This window comes from Juglans regia, chromosome 3 (assembly GCF_001411555.2).
Source record: "Juglans regia cultivar Chandler chromosome 3, Walnut 2.0, whole genome shotgun sequence".
Classification (NCBI taxonomy): Eukaryota; Viridiplantae; Streptophyta; class Magnoliopsida; order Fagales; family Juglandaceae; genus Juglans; species Juglans regia.
Genome location: NC_049903.1, coordinates 7,390,871 through 7,406,020, shown reverse-complemented (window position 1 = coordinate 7,406,020; position 15,150 = coordinate 7,390,871). Strand labels below are relative to the sequence as shown.

The following is a 15,150-nucleotide window of genomic DNA, read 5'->3' as shown; positions in this document are numbered from 1 at the left end:
ATATTTCCCAAAAGATTACATAACTGAGATCATTTTCATGTGCTTTACAAACAATAGTCTGTCCCTGCCTGACCTTCGATTGCTAGGCTTCATTTATTACCACAACCCTTTTTCATTTAAGTTGATCTCTTTTGATTATTGGGTAATGGGCAGATAGAGTGGACCGGAGCATCTTTTAACCTTTATTTAGAATCCATTCCACCCCCATAATTAAGGGATGGGAATTGAAGATGCCTCTGCTATCACATGCACCTCTTTTACCTTTACATGATTGCTAGATATTTTACTTGTTATTGGGGAAGCCTACCATCACTGATGGTGGCATGGATTTTTTGTGAGTCTGAGGTCATGCCACCCACCACGTATCAATGAATCAAAGACAACCTTCTAGTCCATTTTCTGATGACTCATTTTGGAAAATAACAACTCCTTAGGTTACCATTTCTATAATTTACTTGTTAATTTTCCAATTTTTAGTCATACTTAAAGTCATAGCCTGATATCAATTCCATTAAAAAGATAGTACAAAGAAATTAGTGATTATGGATATAAATTTCATGCCCTTTCATGACCATTTTCATTAAGGTCGGAACAGTAACGGATTCTAGCCAATTGAAATGATCTTCTAATCTAATGACAAACGAGTAAGTAACGCGTAAAAATCTGCCCTCGAATTCATGAGAATAGGGTTTACCACTAAGACAACACCTTTAATCTTTATACCTATGAGACAGTTTTTCTACAGAAACAACTTTGCTAATAATATATTTGAAACTATTGTTTGTGCCCGAAAGAAGCATAGATAGTCAAAGATGTGAAAAGGGTGGAAACTTTGGATCGAAGGCATATGAATATCACATGCTTTGCTTTTGCCAAAGGGTGCAGACATAATTATAATTCACTTTTACAGTTGGTGTCGACTCTCATCGTTTCACTCCCCTTCTTTATTGTCTCTGCCTTTATTTTACTCTCAACCAGGTCAAGTGTTAATTTCATTCTTATCAGTACACCACCATTTAGAGCGCAAATCGTGCAGACTCGTTCCATTTTTCTATTTGTTTCAAAATTTCAAGACAAGTTTTTTTTTTTTTTTCTTTATCAAAAGTCGTATATTTTATGTTCAGTCCTTTGAGTAATTATGAACTTATAATTTATTGGAGCTAAGAGTTCTATAGTCTATACTGCAAAACCCATTGCTGTTTATCATCCAGAATTCAAAGATTGAAAGTCAGCTATTTTGTCTTTTTTCAAGAACAATAAGAAAGAAAAATAAAAAACTATGGTATCTTGGCATTCTAATATTGACCTGTCGAAGAAAGTTGGCAGAGGAAACAAAACTCTTTTGAGAGGGAGAAGTATCATATCTTCATATATAAAAGCCCCCTTCATAACCATCTTTCTTAATATTAATAAAGAGAAATACTTTAGCTATAAAATAATTACACAAAAACAATCTTACAAACTGATTTGGCTTGATGTGATTCACCAGGTTGTAAAGTTACTTTTATTATAAAGTAGATCTAACATATCAGATGGAGTCACGTTAGTTTGTGGGATTATTTTGTGCAATTATTTTGTGGATGTATCAATACTCATAAATTATGAAATAGATATGCTCTGATCCCAATGTCTTACCATAGTTTATTTTGGGGTTACTAAATTATGAAATGCATTCAAAGGTTTGTTAGTCTTGCACCTTTTTCTAACGTGTGAACAAAAATAATAGAGTAAAAAAGCAAAGGGGAGCAACATAATTCTCATTGAAAAGTATATAATGATGGACATGTGGCATTACATTATGTAAACATGCAAACCACCGCCCACCACAAGAAAATACTAAAGAAGAATCTCTCAACCACCTCTTAACTTCTCATCAGTTTCTCTTTATAAGAGCTTCCTTAACTATCACCAAACTCAACACCTCAAGCCCACGATACCAATAGCAATAGGATACGAAATGCAAAGGCATCACTACTGTCATTTCCTTCTGATTTCTTGCTTTTGTTTCTCTGCACTAGCTCTTTCAAGGAGCCATAACAAGCAATTCGATCAGGCTTTGAACTATGAGGGCTCCTCTGATCTAGTGAACCTTGAGTACCACATGGGTCCTGTCCTTGCTTCTCCTATAAAACTTTATGTAATCTGGTACGGCCATTGGAATCCAACTCACCAAGCCACCATAAGAGATTTCCTCTACTCCCTTTCTTCCTCTTCCTCTTACCCTTCTGTCGCTGATTGGTGGCGGACTGTCCGGCTCTACACTGACCAAACAGGATCAAATATCACAGGGAGCATCGTCCTCTCAGGGGAGTTCTACGATTCTAAATACTCCCATGGTGGTTATCTGAGTCGTTTAGCAATCCAATCTGTCATCAGAACTGCAGTTAATGCATATCCACGAGCTCTGCCTCTCAATCCTCACAATGGTCTCTACCTAGTGTTGACCTCTCCAGATGTTCGAGTCCAAGACTTCTGTAGGGCAGTCTGTGGCTTTCACTACTTCACCTTCCCAAACATTGTTGGAGTCACTGTACCCTATGCATGGGTTGGTCATAGTGGGACTCAGTGCCCGGGCGTCTGTGCCTATCCATTTGCATGGCCCAAGTATTCAGGAAGGCCACCACCAAGCACAAATGGAGGCAACAACATAATGCGTGCACCTAATGGGGATGTGGGTGCTGATGGAATGATTAGTGTGATTGCTCATGAGCTGGCAGAAGTGTCAAGTAACCCACTTGTGAACGCATGGTATGCCGGGGATGATCCAACTGCACCTACCGAAATTGCAGATTTGTGTATGGGTGTTTACGGGACTGGTGGGGGTGGTGGATATGTTGGTAAAGTTTATAGGGATTCTTGGGGATCTGGCTATAATGTGAAGGGAGTGAAGGGAAGAAGGTTTCTTGTGCAATGGGTATGGAACCCTGTAAAAAAGAGATGCTTTGGGCCAAATGCTGCTGACTGAGAATGTTTCTTGATTTCCTCCACTACCTCTTGCTCCTGATGTATCTTAAAATCTGCAAGACGGTAGGGTGTGCGGTTAACAAATGGCAATCGAAAGGAGCTAGGCCAGCACATACTGATGAAGGATGATAATCAGGTTGCCGTGGACCCAAATTTATTGTGCTTTACAAAGAGCTGGTGCTTTATATGCTTTGCTCCTCGAATTCCTAACTAGTTCTTTGTATACAACAAGGATCTATAAAACAGTCATGCATGGAGCTGTTTTGTTAACGAAAAGTGTTGTCCAACTCTAGCATGAATAAACAAAATCTTTTGCAGTGAATTTAAAAAATATATGTTTATTTTCTGCTCATACTGTATGATGGCATGCAGCTCTCCAATTCCAACTTCCCCAAAGCCTCCAATGGCATAGGGCAATGAATTCTCTACGCCTGCAGAGATGGAGGGACAGAACTTTCAAGTGAAACCGCAAAAGTGAATCCATAATTCTAGGAGGGAGTATTGTACTCCTTTCCCGGATAAAAATGGTGAGCCCGAGCATGATTTTGTTTAGGGAGCCAACCAGTACCGTATGTTAAACTGCACCTGTTTCAAGGTCTGCACTAATCCCGGCCCCCATTCCAAGCACAATGCATAATCCAGATATTTCCAAACCACCAAGGTTTCATATTCCTCCAATTATAGATCAAAGCTCTGACATTGTAGATCAAATCTGATTTCCTACCATGTTAGTCAACTGCATTATCCGGTAAAACGGATACACTTAAAAAGAGTGTTTGGGAAAATCCCAGACGTAACAATGTCAAGAATGTCAGCCTATGAAGAACATTACCATAAAAATCAGAAGTCCAGGGAGATATTATTGCATCCTTGGGGAAAAAAAACCATTCATGTAGAGAGAGTGCGAGAAAGACTATTCCAGCATCCTCAAGGGAGGAATTATAATATTTAATGAAACATCTTTCTACATTTTCATATACACCAGTGACAAATTCTCTTCGATGTCGCAGGAAGAAAATCTTTCAACCAATGAAATAAAATATATATCATATGCCTCTTTAACTTGATTATATATTACATTGGCAAGAAGACCGACGAAGATGAGTAATATAATAAAAACATCCTGCTCAACAACAAATCAGACTAAAAATTTACCCTGACCCAAAAAAAACATAGACTGATTTTGTATCAGCATTGTAAGAGACCTAAATTTTCAACATAATGAAAATACAAATAATACTGTACAAGTACACGAATATGGCTACACCTCATGTTAGTTGTTACCAACCTAAACTCCGATGGCCGATACAACTCAGAGCCTCAGAATCTTAGATTTCTCTAGTGGCTAGGAAATGGATGCTTCGATAAGTTAAGGCTATTTGCTGAATTCTATTTTGACCGGATCTGGACAAATGTAGTCTTATGTGAAGGTCACAACACATCAAAACAATGTATACAATGGTGATCAATAAGCTTGGATACAAGGCTGTCTGTCTCTGGAATGAGAGCAGATGTCATGCTGTTCCAAAAATGAAAAGTCAATGACTCGTTCAGAATCTTCCTGAACAAAGCATCTTGTTGAGCTTTCTCAGTCTCAGTTGCTGGTGTAGAAAAATATCTGTTTGCAGCAAAAATCGGTTAAGTAATAAATGAGGAAAAATATGAGCGCCAAGTGAAACAAAGGTGCCACACAACTTGTTTGAAAACATAAGGCTAGAGCCATAAAATAATAAAAAAACGAAGTAAACATGATTCAGAGTATCAGACAACCACACATGGCAACTACATCACTCTGGGGAGCAAAAATAACTGATGCAAGTGATCGGGTTTTCTATATCAAGCATTAACCCATAGATTAGCTCAGGGATAAGACAGCAATTGACTCATCATTAGTGCCATTGTTCAACAGCATGGGTGGGAAATGCAGCCCATATCAGGACGTCACTTTGGCATAACCATGGGTTGGGATAAAACATAAATAGTTATGTTACCAACTTAAAACAACAATAATATACGTAATGAAAACAGTAATAGTAATAGTTGCATTTTTCTCGCCCTATCTAAATTAGCACTTTTTCTGTGTTTTTCTTGCCCTCGGAGAACCAAGAAGAAAAGGAAATAAAAAATAAAGGAAAGGTCTTGATTTGATAACTATAGGGTTTCATTAGTTAGTCTGATTTTTCCTCAGTTTGTCTGCATCAAAACAGAGGTTTATGCTATGATTAGAAATTTTGTGCTGGCAGCCAAGTTTCTGCATTTAAGTTAATTTATTTAAAGTCTAAAAGGCCCAAAAAAGGGTCCATAGACTTGAACAGGTAAGTAGGTGGCAGTATGGGCCTCATAAAAGAGCCAAAATAGCCTCAAATTAAGACCAAAGAAGGTCTTAATACCAGCGCCATCAACCTTTTGTTATGATCATGAGGGTTAAAGACTTAATTAAATTAGTATCCAACAGTCCTAGGTCTTTTGGATCAATGGTTGGGTTTTTAATAATTTGTATCAAAACAGAAACCACGTCATGAGTTCAAGTCACAGAGGGAGTAACCTATAGGCTGAATTAAAATGCCTTGGTAATTTGTATAGGCTGAATTAAATTTTATTTAGATGCTACTACAACTCAAAGATCACGATGCTAAAAAACGTCTTATAAATGCCCTCACCAGTATATGCATTAAAATACATAAGATGGCAATGAGTTTAGATATATACCTTGTGATATGCTGAGAACTGATAGGGAAGAAAGTGAAAGAAGCTTGCACATTCAATTCCAGCTGTTTAGTGGATGTATTCTCTAGACTCAAAAACTTTTTTGCAACTCTTGTCAAAAGATCAGCCCCATTCCATCTCAAACGTGTATCATCATAAGTCATATAGAACTCTTTCAAGCACTCCATTATGAAAGAGCTACATCAAAAGGGGAGGAAATATCATATCCAAACTTTCAATGTATAATCCAAATTTTTTTTTTTTACTCTCACTTTTCTCCCAATAAATGAATTGATCATAACTCATAACATATATATGAAGAGAACATCAACTTCATATCTGACATCTAAAGCTCAATTCTTTCTTTTTGGTCATAAAGCAGTTCTTTCTCTCCAACAGTGAGTTCTCTGTCCTCAACCTTCTTCAGAAAGTCATTGCAGTTTTCAGAACAGAGATAACAACAAAATCTATCACAATTCACAAACAAACATGTGACATGCACAGAAAAATATTTTAGTAACAATCCTGCATATCCCCGACTCCATGCTCCATGCCCCCACCCCCAAAACAAATCTATATAATACATTTCATTACAGTGCAATGTCAACGAACAGAAAATAGAAATTCGTGATTGGAAATCTGATCCAGTTGATAGTGAAGAAGGGAAAGAACAAACGTGCAATAACGATCAACTATAGCAAATGAATTCCTACCATTGAAGAACGTGTTCTGTTCTTACCTGTGCTTCCTAAATGCCATCACAGCACCATTCAAAGAACTTCCAGTAAGATGATCCTCCATACCAACAATATTATTAAGCACAGATAACGGCTTCAAAATTATGATATCAGAATCAAGATATATTCCACCATATCTGGACAACACAATAAAAGAGAAACAATAGTTTAACTTGAAAACACAAACTCACTTAACAAAATAAAAACTGAAGTTACTAATGATGCAGTCTATCCAATCCAATAGTATATTGCCAATATCAGCATCCAGAAAATTAAGATGGATATCACCATGATCCAAACAGAATAAACTTTTCACCCAGAAAAAGTATCTAGAAGAAATTGTACACATACACTAAGCATGCTTACTTGTAGAGAGCAGCAAGACGGACAAGCTCACTGTAGTGAGTACAATAAAACTTTGTCTTTCTCCATTCAAACCAGACAGAAGCAAATACATGGGTCGGGGTATCCTTCAGCAATTCGTCAAGATTTGGCATGGCAACAGCAACTTTATAACTTAACGAAAATAAAAAAGGAATCTCACTTTCGGATGGGGAAAAACTGCCAGACAGATATAAAAAAGAGCAATAAGATGAGAAAATACCCATCATTCACAAGGCTGTACTTGAAAAAATCAAGCTCGATTGTCTCCGAGAACACCACAACACAGGCGTCTCGATGCCAAGAAAGTAAACTGTCAAGCCCCCGCTGGTGCCGCACACCATACATCCAAGGTGGCGAATTCCACACCATAAAAACTCTCATATCACACTTCTCCTTTCTAAAAAAAGCATATATAAAATCCGAAAACGACAGTCGTGGATGTAAGCCAGGATAGTAACCCCATCTCCTCCCATCTGCATATATATGACCCGAAAACTCAGTCTTACCTCCAACCAGATCATTATCCACATCATCTAAACCACCACCATTATGACGACCTAATTCACCATTCAACCTATCAATCTTCTTGGATGAACTCAAATCTCTATTGCTAGAACCAATAATTGTATAACTAGTCAATCCATTACCTACATCCTGCACTGAGGTCCTATGCTCTGTTCTCTTACTGTCAATCCTATCAGATAAATTCAAAACCTCATCCTCTGTATTGATAATTCTCCTACCATTCAATCCATTATCTACATTTACATTTTCATATAAAGTTCTACGCTCCGCCCTCTTCACCTCAGTTCTTAGTCTCAAGTCTCCACCACTACCATTGAAACTGCTATCACTCTCCTTACTTGCCACACCAAAACCAATGTGGTTTTCTTTGGGTTTCAATTTGCTATTCACCTCCGAAACACTCAACGGCTTTTTGGCCAGAAAAGGGGGTCTCCTGAATTGATTCAACCACCATTTCTGGGCCAACCGGTCGCCCCTCGTCAGCGTGGTGACCCCCACACCATCTGGATCTTGAAGCATCGGATTATTCAAAGGGTTCAAAGCCTCCACGTTGGACTTAAACATTCTATCCCTCCTCAAGAAGTCTCTCTTCTTATCGAACCAATCCCCCCACCCTTCCCTCAAGGGCGAGGCTCTCCCACGACCCGTCAGTTTCACCAACAGCGCGTCCTCGATCGAAACCAACTCGGTCACCTTCCGCCGCACCATCTCGTCCACCGGCACGTCGTCGGAGCCAATCGCGGCCTTACTCCGATCATCCATGCTCGATCCTATCATGATTCCTAACCAATCGTCGTCCCACTGGTCGATCGAGCGCTTACCGATAGCCCTCCTGATGGCCCCACTGAGATGGTCGAAGAAGTATCCGGAAGCCCGATGCTGATCCGATTGGTCGTTGTCATCTTCATCTTCGGCTTCGTCATGCTGTTGTTGCTCTTCCTCGACAATGTCAAGCTCGTCGACTTTGTCCTCGGAGGTCGAAACGCCCTCGTGTTGGGAGTCGGAAAGGATGGGGGTGGAATCGATGTCGTTTTGGGATCTTGTGTAGAAGTGGTTGCGGTAAGGGTGAGATTGGGTGTGCGAGAGGCTACTGTAGAGGAGAGAGACAGAGAGGAGGAGGAGGAGCGCAGAGATGACGGCGCAGACCTGAACTCCGTAACGGGGCCGCCGACGTATCCGGAGGTTCCGGAGCATTTTCCGCCGTTAGAATTAACGGGGAAGGGACGTTATCGAGATCGAGAGAGAGGAACTGTTGGAGTTCTCAGGTTCGGTGGAGTGCAGAGGTTGTCTCTCGATACATTTTTCATGAGCCATGCTGGCATTCTGAAGGTGGGCCATTCTAACCACGTGACAAATCCTCCGTCCAATGGCTCTGTTCGAACGCCTGGACACGTAACATCAATTTTAAACATTTAATTGGTCTCACCATTCGTTATGTTTAACTATTGATGAACTTAATTTCATGTTCCGACATGGTCTCTCGACCATACAAGATATACTACACTTGTAAATTACAATGTTGATGCGGTATTGTCTATTAGTTTATTTTTTATTTTTAACTTTTAAAAAGGAAGAGTCTATCTAAAGGCTAGATATGATATCACATCAACGAAAAAGAATATAAATGAGTATATGGCATTTGCTTTGCTTCATATGCAGTCACAGTAGAGAGTTGAGAGTTCATCCATTGGTAGGACTCAACTCTTTCCATTTGCCACAATCCAAGACAGTGACTTCTTTCACCATTAAACAGCAAAATGGTAATTCTATCTGTATTTGAAACTGTAGCAAGTTACCCCCAGCAAACAAAAGAATCTCCAAAAAAGTGGAAAGAAAAATGGTCCTGCCAGCACCAAGGCTACCTAAGTGACAAAACCATTAAAGTGAGCAGCGCAGGGACATACATTTCAGCTGCAGAATTGACTTTGTTAGTTCAAGTTATATACTAACCAGCAACATCTATTTCATTTTATCTTTAGCCCTGTTTTAAAAAATACAAAAAACAAAACAAAGTAAAATCCAGATGCTTCAATCGGGATGACAGAATATTCCACAAAAGACTCCTTATCTTGAAGAGATAATATTGAATTCTGGTGAGTCAACACCGTTCTTCATCCATTCCAAAACTGCTGGGGAGAGCTTCATTGCCATTCTCAAAATCAGATCATGTTCAGTTTCAAAACTTTTGCCTCTCACAAAAAATTTGCTATTGTTTTTCAACATTGAAGCACCTTAAATTTTCAGAAGACACCTAAGACTGTTTGACAATGGATCCCGGAGTTAACTGCTGATGGTTTCTATTATCTTCATCTACACTGATTTCTACAAATTCTTCGCGTATCTTTCGCATTGTACAAATCTGATTACTTAAGCTGTTCATTGCATCACCAATGGCAATCTCACCACTGACAGGACAAAGGTCATTAGCATTTTCCACACTTTGAGGTAACTTCTTTCCATGTTGACCATCACCATTAACAATTCCTCCAGCATATTCTTCTGCACTCTCTATAAATGACTCTGACGACGAAGTGGCCGGTATCAGACAACCTAGGGACAACTGATCCGCCATGGGATCCTTAATTCCCAAGCCATCATCAGCATTAGGAATCTTGTCTTGACAATTATTGTTGATGCCAGCATCTTTTGAAGACTCTTTTCGGTCAAGTCTAGAAAAAGTCTCATGACTTCCAGCTTTCGAATCTCCATGGTTTGAACCTCTTTCAACATCAATATTAATGTTCTTATCCTCACAACTGTTTGAACAAGTTACATGCAGCAATTCAGCACTTGAGGACAACTTGTTTTCCTTATCATAGCTCCCAACCAAAGCCTTGCAACTTTCCTTTTTATCTTCACTATTAAAACAACTTTCTTGTGATAATACATCCAGACTCTGACTAAAGTTTGGCCTAATCAACTTTCTTCTTTTGCGCTGCACGCCAGACAAGCAATCACTCCCAGCAATTTCATCACACACTCTACTCTTGGTATCATCATGAATTTTCCAAACTTCACTCCGACGTTTGAAATCCACATATGGTGTCCCTCTAGCACTCTGATGATTGAAATCCACAAAAGTACCTTCCCCAGTTTTGTCAACAATCTCTTCAACAATTGAAGTCTTATTCATTTTAATCTCCTTTAAGTTCATTTCCAAGCAATCCCCTTCCAACTTGGGGTAAAAGGTTGTTTCTTTTTTATTTCCAAAGTTTTCAACATCATGTTGCTTGAACAATGATTTAGACTTTGCAGTCTTTGCCCATGGGCAGAGACTCTGATGTGACATAGCCATGATTTTGTCTGCTGATTTATCCCTGTCTCTTTCCTCCTCAAGGCCATCGGCATCACCATTTTCCTGTTCAAATACATCTGAAGCCAAAGCCAGACGAGAAAACACACTAGTCTTGCCCTTCTCACGGCCAGAAAACATGTTTCCAGAATGCCGATGACGGTTGAGATCATGATTTAGTGATTTGGATTGGCACGTGCCCCTATGTTCCAGAGAATAATCATAACAGTGCAATTGGACTTGACCCTTATTTGACAAAGGAATATTACCAGAATAGGATTTTTTCTTCTCTTCCAGCCGCATACCTTCATGCTTATGGTTCCCTTGTGACTCTACAGGAAATTCATAATCAAAGTTAAAGGAAGGGTGGATACTAGACTTTTTAGTCTTTGCCCATTGGGAGTGACTCTGACGTAATGTTGTCATTATTTCGTCGGCTGATTTATCCCCGTCACATTCCCCGTGGCCAACTTCAACACCATTTTCCCGTTCCAATACATCTGAAGCCAACGCTAAACGAGAAAACACACTGTTCCTGCCCTCCTCACGACAGTTGAGATCATGATTTAGTGATTTGGGTTCATGGTCACACCTGCCCTTATGTTCAAGAGAATAATCACCACCGTGCAACTGGAGCTGACCCTTATTTAGCAAGGGAATATTACCAGTAAGCAATTCTTTTGTCTCTTCCAATTGCATACCTTCATGCTCAAGGTTTTCTTGTGACTCTACAGGAAATTCATAATCAAAGTTAAAGTCAGAATGTATACTAGACCCTTTTATCTTTGACCTATGGCAACGGCGGCTTTGAGATAACATTGCCACAACTTCATCTGCAGATTTATCCTTGTTGCATTCCTCATGGTCTACGTAATGACCATTTTCCTGTCCATATACATCTGAGCCCAAAGCTAAACGAGAAAACACACCATTCCCACTCTTCTCACAGCCAGAAAACATGTTCTCAGAATACTGACGACAGCTGAGGTCATGACTTAGTGATTTGGGTTCATTGCAGTGCAACTGGACCTGATACTTATTTGACAACTGTCTATTACCAGTATATACTTTGCTCATCTCTTCCTTTCGCACAGCATGCTCAAGCTTCCCTTGCGACTCTACAGGAAAGCCATAATCAAAGTTTAAGCAAGGGTAGATACCGGGACTGGAAGAATAAGATGATGGAAACTTGTTTTCGTTCCCACTATTCCCAGTTTCTAATAAAGGCTCAGGAGCTGAAGGACGTTTTGAAAAAGAGAGGCCCTTGAAACCTTTATTCTCAGAAATTTCTGTGGTTGAGTTTTCAAAATAAGAAGCCCCCGAAAAAGGCTTACTTGTCCCATAGCAAAAATTCTCCTGATGGTTGTGGATAGAGAAAGGAACACAGTTTCCAAGGCCAGAACTATCATTTGGACATTTCTTTATATCATTAGGCCCTACCAATGGGAAATAGGATTGGTTTCTGGGGGAACGAACGAGATTCCGAGCATATTTTCCAAAAAAAGAACGTTCTTGCAATGAATTAGAGCTGTGATCAATTTCAGAAGGTGATGACTGCCTTGAGTTAATACCGGCAATATCAGGGTCAAAAGGGCCTGTGCTCATACCAATTGCATCTCCGTACAATGTTGAACGCAAAGGGTAAGAGATTTGTGGCTCAATTGAGCCTGAAAATGTGGAATGAGGCCTCAGTTGATCTTGAACCACAGAACCTGCTTCCGAAATGGGCTTGTGAGAGTAGATGGATCTATTTAGGTTAGGTTGCAATATACTGGGGCACACAGCTGAGAAGGATGGCACAAATCCATCATCCATATCACGGTCACATTTTAGCCTCTCAGTCGTTGCAAACCTGCCATTATCCGGAGCTTGCGTAACTGTACCCAAAAGGAACCCAGAATGACCATTTGACATGACGGGTCCATCTTCGCTAGCCAAGGTACATTCACTCCCTGACCTCTCACACACAGCAAATCTGCCCCCATCCCTTCCAACTGTAGCCAAAGAGTCCCCGAGATACTCATTCCTGGTAACTGGCCCAAGCTCATTGTAAACATTATATTTATTTCCCACTCCAAAACTGTTTGCAAACCTTCCTTCATCGCGTTCTCTTTCAATGAAATAGCCAGACGATTTTAGAGTGTCGTCAGTCAAGAGAAGGGGCCTATCATAATCATCAGGATCATCCCTGTCTTTTACATTATCACTCATTAAAACCTCAATATCATCAGCTCTCGTGCCTCTACCCATTGTACGCGCAGTTGAGACTTTTACTTTGTTCGGCTGCCTTTGAGGTAGGTCATTAGTTATCTTTCTCAAACTAAACAAGCTTAGAAGCCTATGTACCTAAAACATGCATATTACAAGGCATCACTAAAAACACTATGTAAATAATTCCAAAGAATTTGAATTTCAACAGGAAAGGAGCGGACCTGCTTTTCAGACAGCCCAAAGTTAAACTCGTTAGCTGAAAAGTAATTTTCCTTGATTGCCTCATAAAATTCAGCCTCAACTAGTGGGCTACAATGCCAAATTGGAGTCATTTTTACCTGCCAAAGAAATCAGCTAAGAATAAAATCAATTTAAAATATAAAGTTACGGAAATAAATTGATCTCAAAAGCCTTCTCCCCGCTAATACTTGAAAGGAATAAAAAAAGATAAAAAAATCAAATGCATGAAAGAAAGATATAGTAATCCACACCTGACATGGGAATTGCTTCCCGGATGAACGGAATGCATGGGGCACAATATTCCGTGCACCATCAGAGCATGCCTGGAAAACACCATGAAGTTTTCTCTTCTCATATTCAAACAAAAACAAAATCATTCCAGCTTTAACATGTTTTACAAAAGAGCCTTGAGAAGCTGGAAGGCCAAATAGTCTCCGTCTATAACATTCTCTTTTGGTGACACTGTTCGACATAAAAATTGCACCATATTCAGGAACATGTCCGGGCACGCCACGCCGCTTGTTATCAAATTTCATCGATGCCTTCGATGTGCTGTTATATTCAATAACGATGATAATGACTAAGAAAAATATATCAGGGTGACAAGATGCAATCATATAGGTAAAGCAGTTCCCCATTTTGTCAAAAACCTAATGCATGCTACTCATCATCCCACACCACGCACTTTAGCATCCCACACACTACACTTCTTTTAATTGAGTTGTTCTACTCATCATACGTACACCATATACTTGTTATGGAAAAAAGAAAAAAAAATAAAAGAAGTGTAGTATGTGGGATGCTAAGTAGAATTATTCTAACTTCATAGGTACACCAGGGCAAATTTTATCATACTAATACAGCCAGCACGCCCGCGCAGGGACACACACAGAGAGGGTTAAGGAAGCACAAGCCTAGTACCCTGGGAGAAAGGGGGGAAATTGTCAAGGAAAATAAAATGATGAATAATAACACGCATAGAAGCACCTTTGCAGCCCGACAGACTACTTCAGAATAGATTAATGAGATCTTTTGCTAGTTTAAATCAACGATATCCTCTCCAAAATGGCAACTCGAAAGAGCAATAAACATTAAATTATTTACGGAAACCGGCTACAAATTAAACTAACAATATTATGCGGAAAAAAAAATGTATCAATTAAAAGGCTGGCAAATATAATCCCAAGTCGTTAAAATTATCACGACTGCTTCCGTAGGTGAACCGTTTCTGGGCCATAGACGCAGCACCAATCCTTTATGCGGACCCCAACTTGTCAATGCTCGCTTCCTAACTTAAAAAAACTAACAATTCATGACACACCAAGCCAACCAAAGAATCAAACAAAACAAGAGAACTATGCATTTATTATGGATTTATATAAAATATTGTTTGTTAGAATCCAGGCCACCAACGGTGGAACAAAATACATAATATTAAACAACCATAAAAGACTAAAAAGCCGTGAATTGGAGCATGAAATGATTTTATGCATTCAAACATATGAGAACCAATAGCAAAATAGTGCCAATTTCATAAACAAAATTCCGCCTACAGTAATGACTCCGTTTGCACAGAAATACTTGCAGGAGAACTTCTCCCCTACGATAACATACACGCATACATATACCGACATAAAATGCACAATGAAACGCTTAGAAAAGTTAATCCACAAACGTAGTGGCGGGAAGATCATACTCGTTCTCTTTATATATAACCGTAAACGATTTTCCGGTGAAAACAAACGGAACCAGGAGACGATAACACGCATGTAATCAACCAAACGAAAAGGGGAAAGAAAAGGAAAATCAATAAAAAAAAAAAAAATACGATTATCGTGGAAGCGAGGAAGAGACCTGTAAAAATATCTGTTTGGCCGATAAGGACTGTGGAAGAAAGGCGGAAGAAGTTCGAAAGGACTGGATATTACAAAAACAGGCAGTTGATAGCTATTCAAAGAGTGAAACAGAAAAAGAACATCCAAGAACGCACAAATGGTATGAAACGACGAAAAGATATAGAGAGAGGCACGGGAAGGAAAGCACGGACGTGGAGGTTGGCGAGGCCGAAAGGTCGCTGCGTTTTGAATTTGA

The 15,150-nt window shown here is 39.5% G+C and overlaps 3 protein-coding genes across 3 annotated transcripts; 1 reads left to right on the top strand and 2 right to left on the bottom strand.

The window, feature by feature from the left end:
* Positions 1-1,861: 1,861 nt before the first annotated feature.
* LOC108984145 (protein EXORDIUM-like 7) lies at positions 1,862-3,286 on the top strand. The gene has a single exon (XM_018955997.2). It carries the CDS (start codon positions 1,958-1,960, stop codon positions 2,963-2,965), a length of 1,008 nt encoding a protein of 335 aa, XP_018811542.1. The 5' UTR covers positions 1,862-1,957; the 3' UTR covers positions 2,966-3,286.
* Positions 3,287-3,902: 616 nt separating this feature from the next.
* LOC108984147 (uncharacterized protein At4g19900-like) lies at positions 3,903-8,848 on the bottom strand. The gene is made up of 5 exons (XM_018956001.2): positions 7,012-8,848; positions 6,774-6,923; positions 6,410-6,544; positions 5,674-5,868; positions 3,903-4,582 (listed from the first exon to the last, which is right to left on the bottom strand). Exons 1-5 carry the CDS (start codon positions 8,508-8,510, stop codon positions 4,396-4,398), a joined length of 2,166 nt encoding a protein of 721 aa, XP_018811546.1. The 5' UTR covers positions 8,511-8,848; the 3' UTR covers positions 3,903-4,395.
* A 140-nt stretch (positions 8,849-8,988) lies between these two features.
* On the bottom strand, positions 8,989-15,150 carry LOC108984150. Its single transcript, XM_018956007.2, has 3 exons — positions 13,311-15,150; positions 13,041-13,157; positions 8,989-12,954 (listed from the first exon to the last, which is right to left on the bottom strand). The coding sequence occupies exons 1-3, from the start codon at positions 13,695-13,697 to the stop codon at positions 9,568-9,570; spliced, it is 3,891 nt and encodes a 1,296-aa protein (XP_018811552.2). The 5' UTR covers positions 13,698-15,150; the 3' UTR covers positions 8,989-9,567.

What these genes read in the sequence shown, in the direction of transcription:
- LOC108984145 (XM_018955997.2), top strand. Translation starts at nt 1,958, where the DNA reads ATGCAAAGGCATCACTACTGTCATTTCCTTCTGATTTCTTGCTTTTGT.
- LOC108984147 (XM_018956001.2), bottom strand. Translation starts at nt 8,510, where the DNA reads ATGCTCCGGAACCTCCGGATACGTCGGCGGCCCCGTTACGGAGTTCAG. An exon ending in TACAGCCTTGTGAATGATGG is followed by an intron (nt 6,924 to 7,011) that starts GTATTTTCTCAT and finishes ATTTTCGTTAAG; the next exon opens with TTATAAAGTTGCTGTTGCCA. An exon ending in AGTTCTCAGCATATCACAAG is followed by an intron (nt 4,583 to 5,673) that starts GTATATATCTAA and finishes TGCTGCAAACAG; the next exon opens with ATATTTTTCTACACCAGCAA.
- LOC108984150 (XM_018956007.2), bottom strand. Translation starts at nt 13,697, where the DNA reads ATGGGGAACTGCTTTACCTATATGATTGCATCTTGTCACCCTGATATA. An exon ending in GGAAGCAATTCCCATGTCAG is followed by an intron (nt 13,158 to 13,310) that starts GTGTGGATTACT and finishes TTTCTTTGGCAG; the next exon opens with GTAAAAATGACTCCAATTTG. An exon ending in TTGGGCTGTCTGAAAAGCAG is followed by an intron (nt 12,955 to 13,040) that starts GTCCGCTCCTTT and finishes TGCATGTTTTAG; the next exon opens with GTACATAGGCTTCTAAGCTT.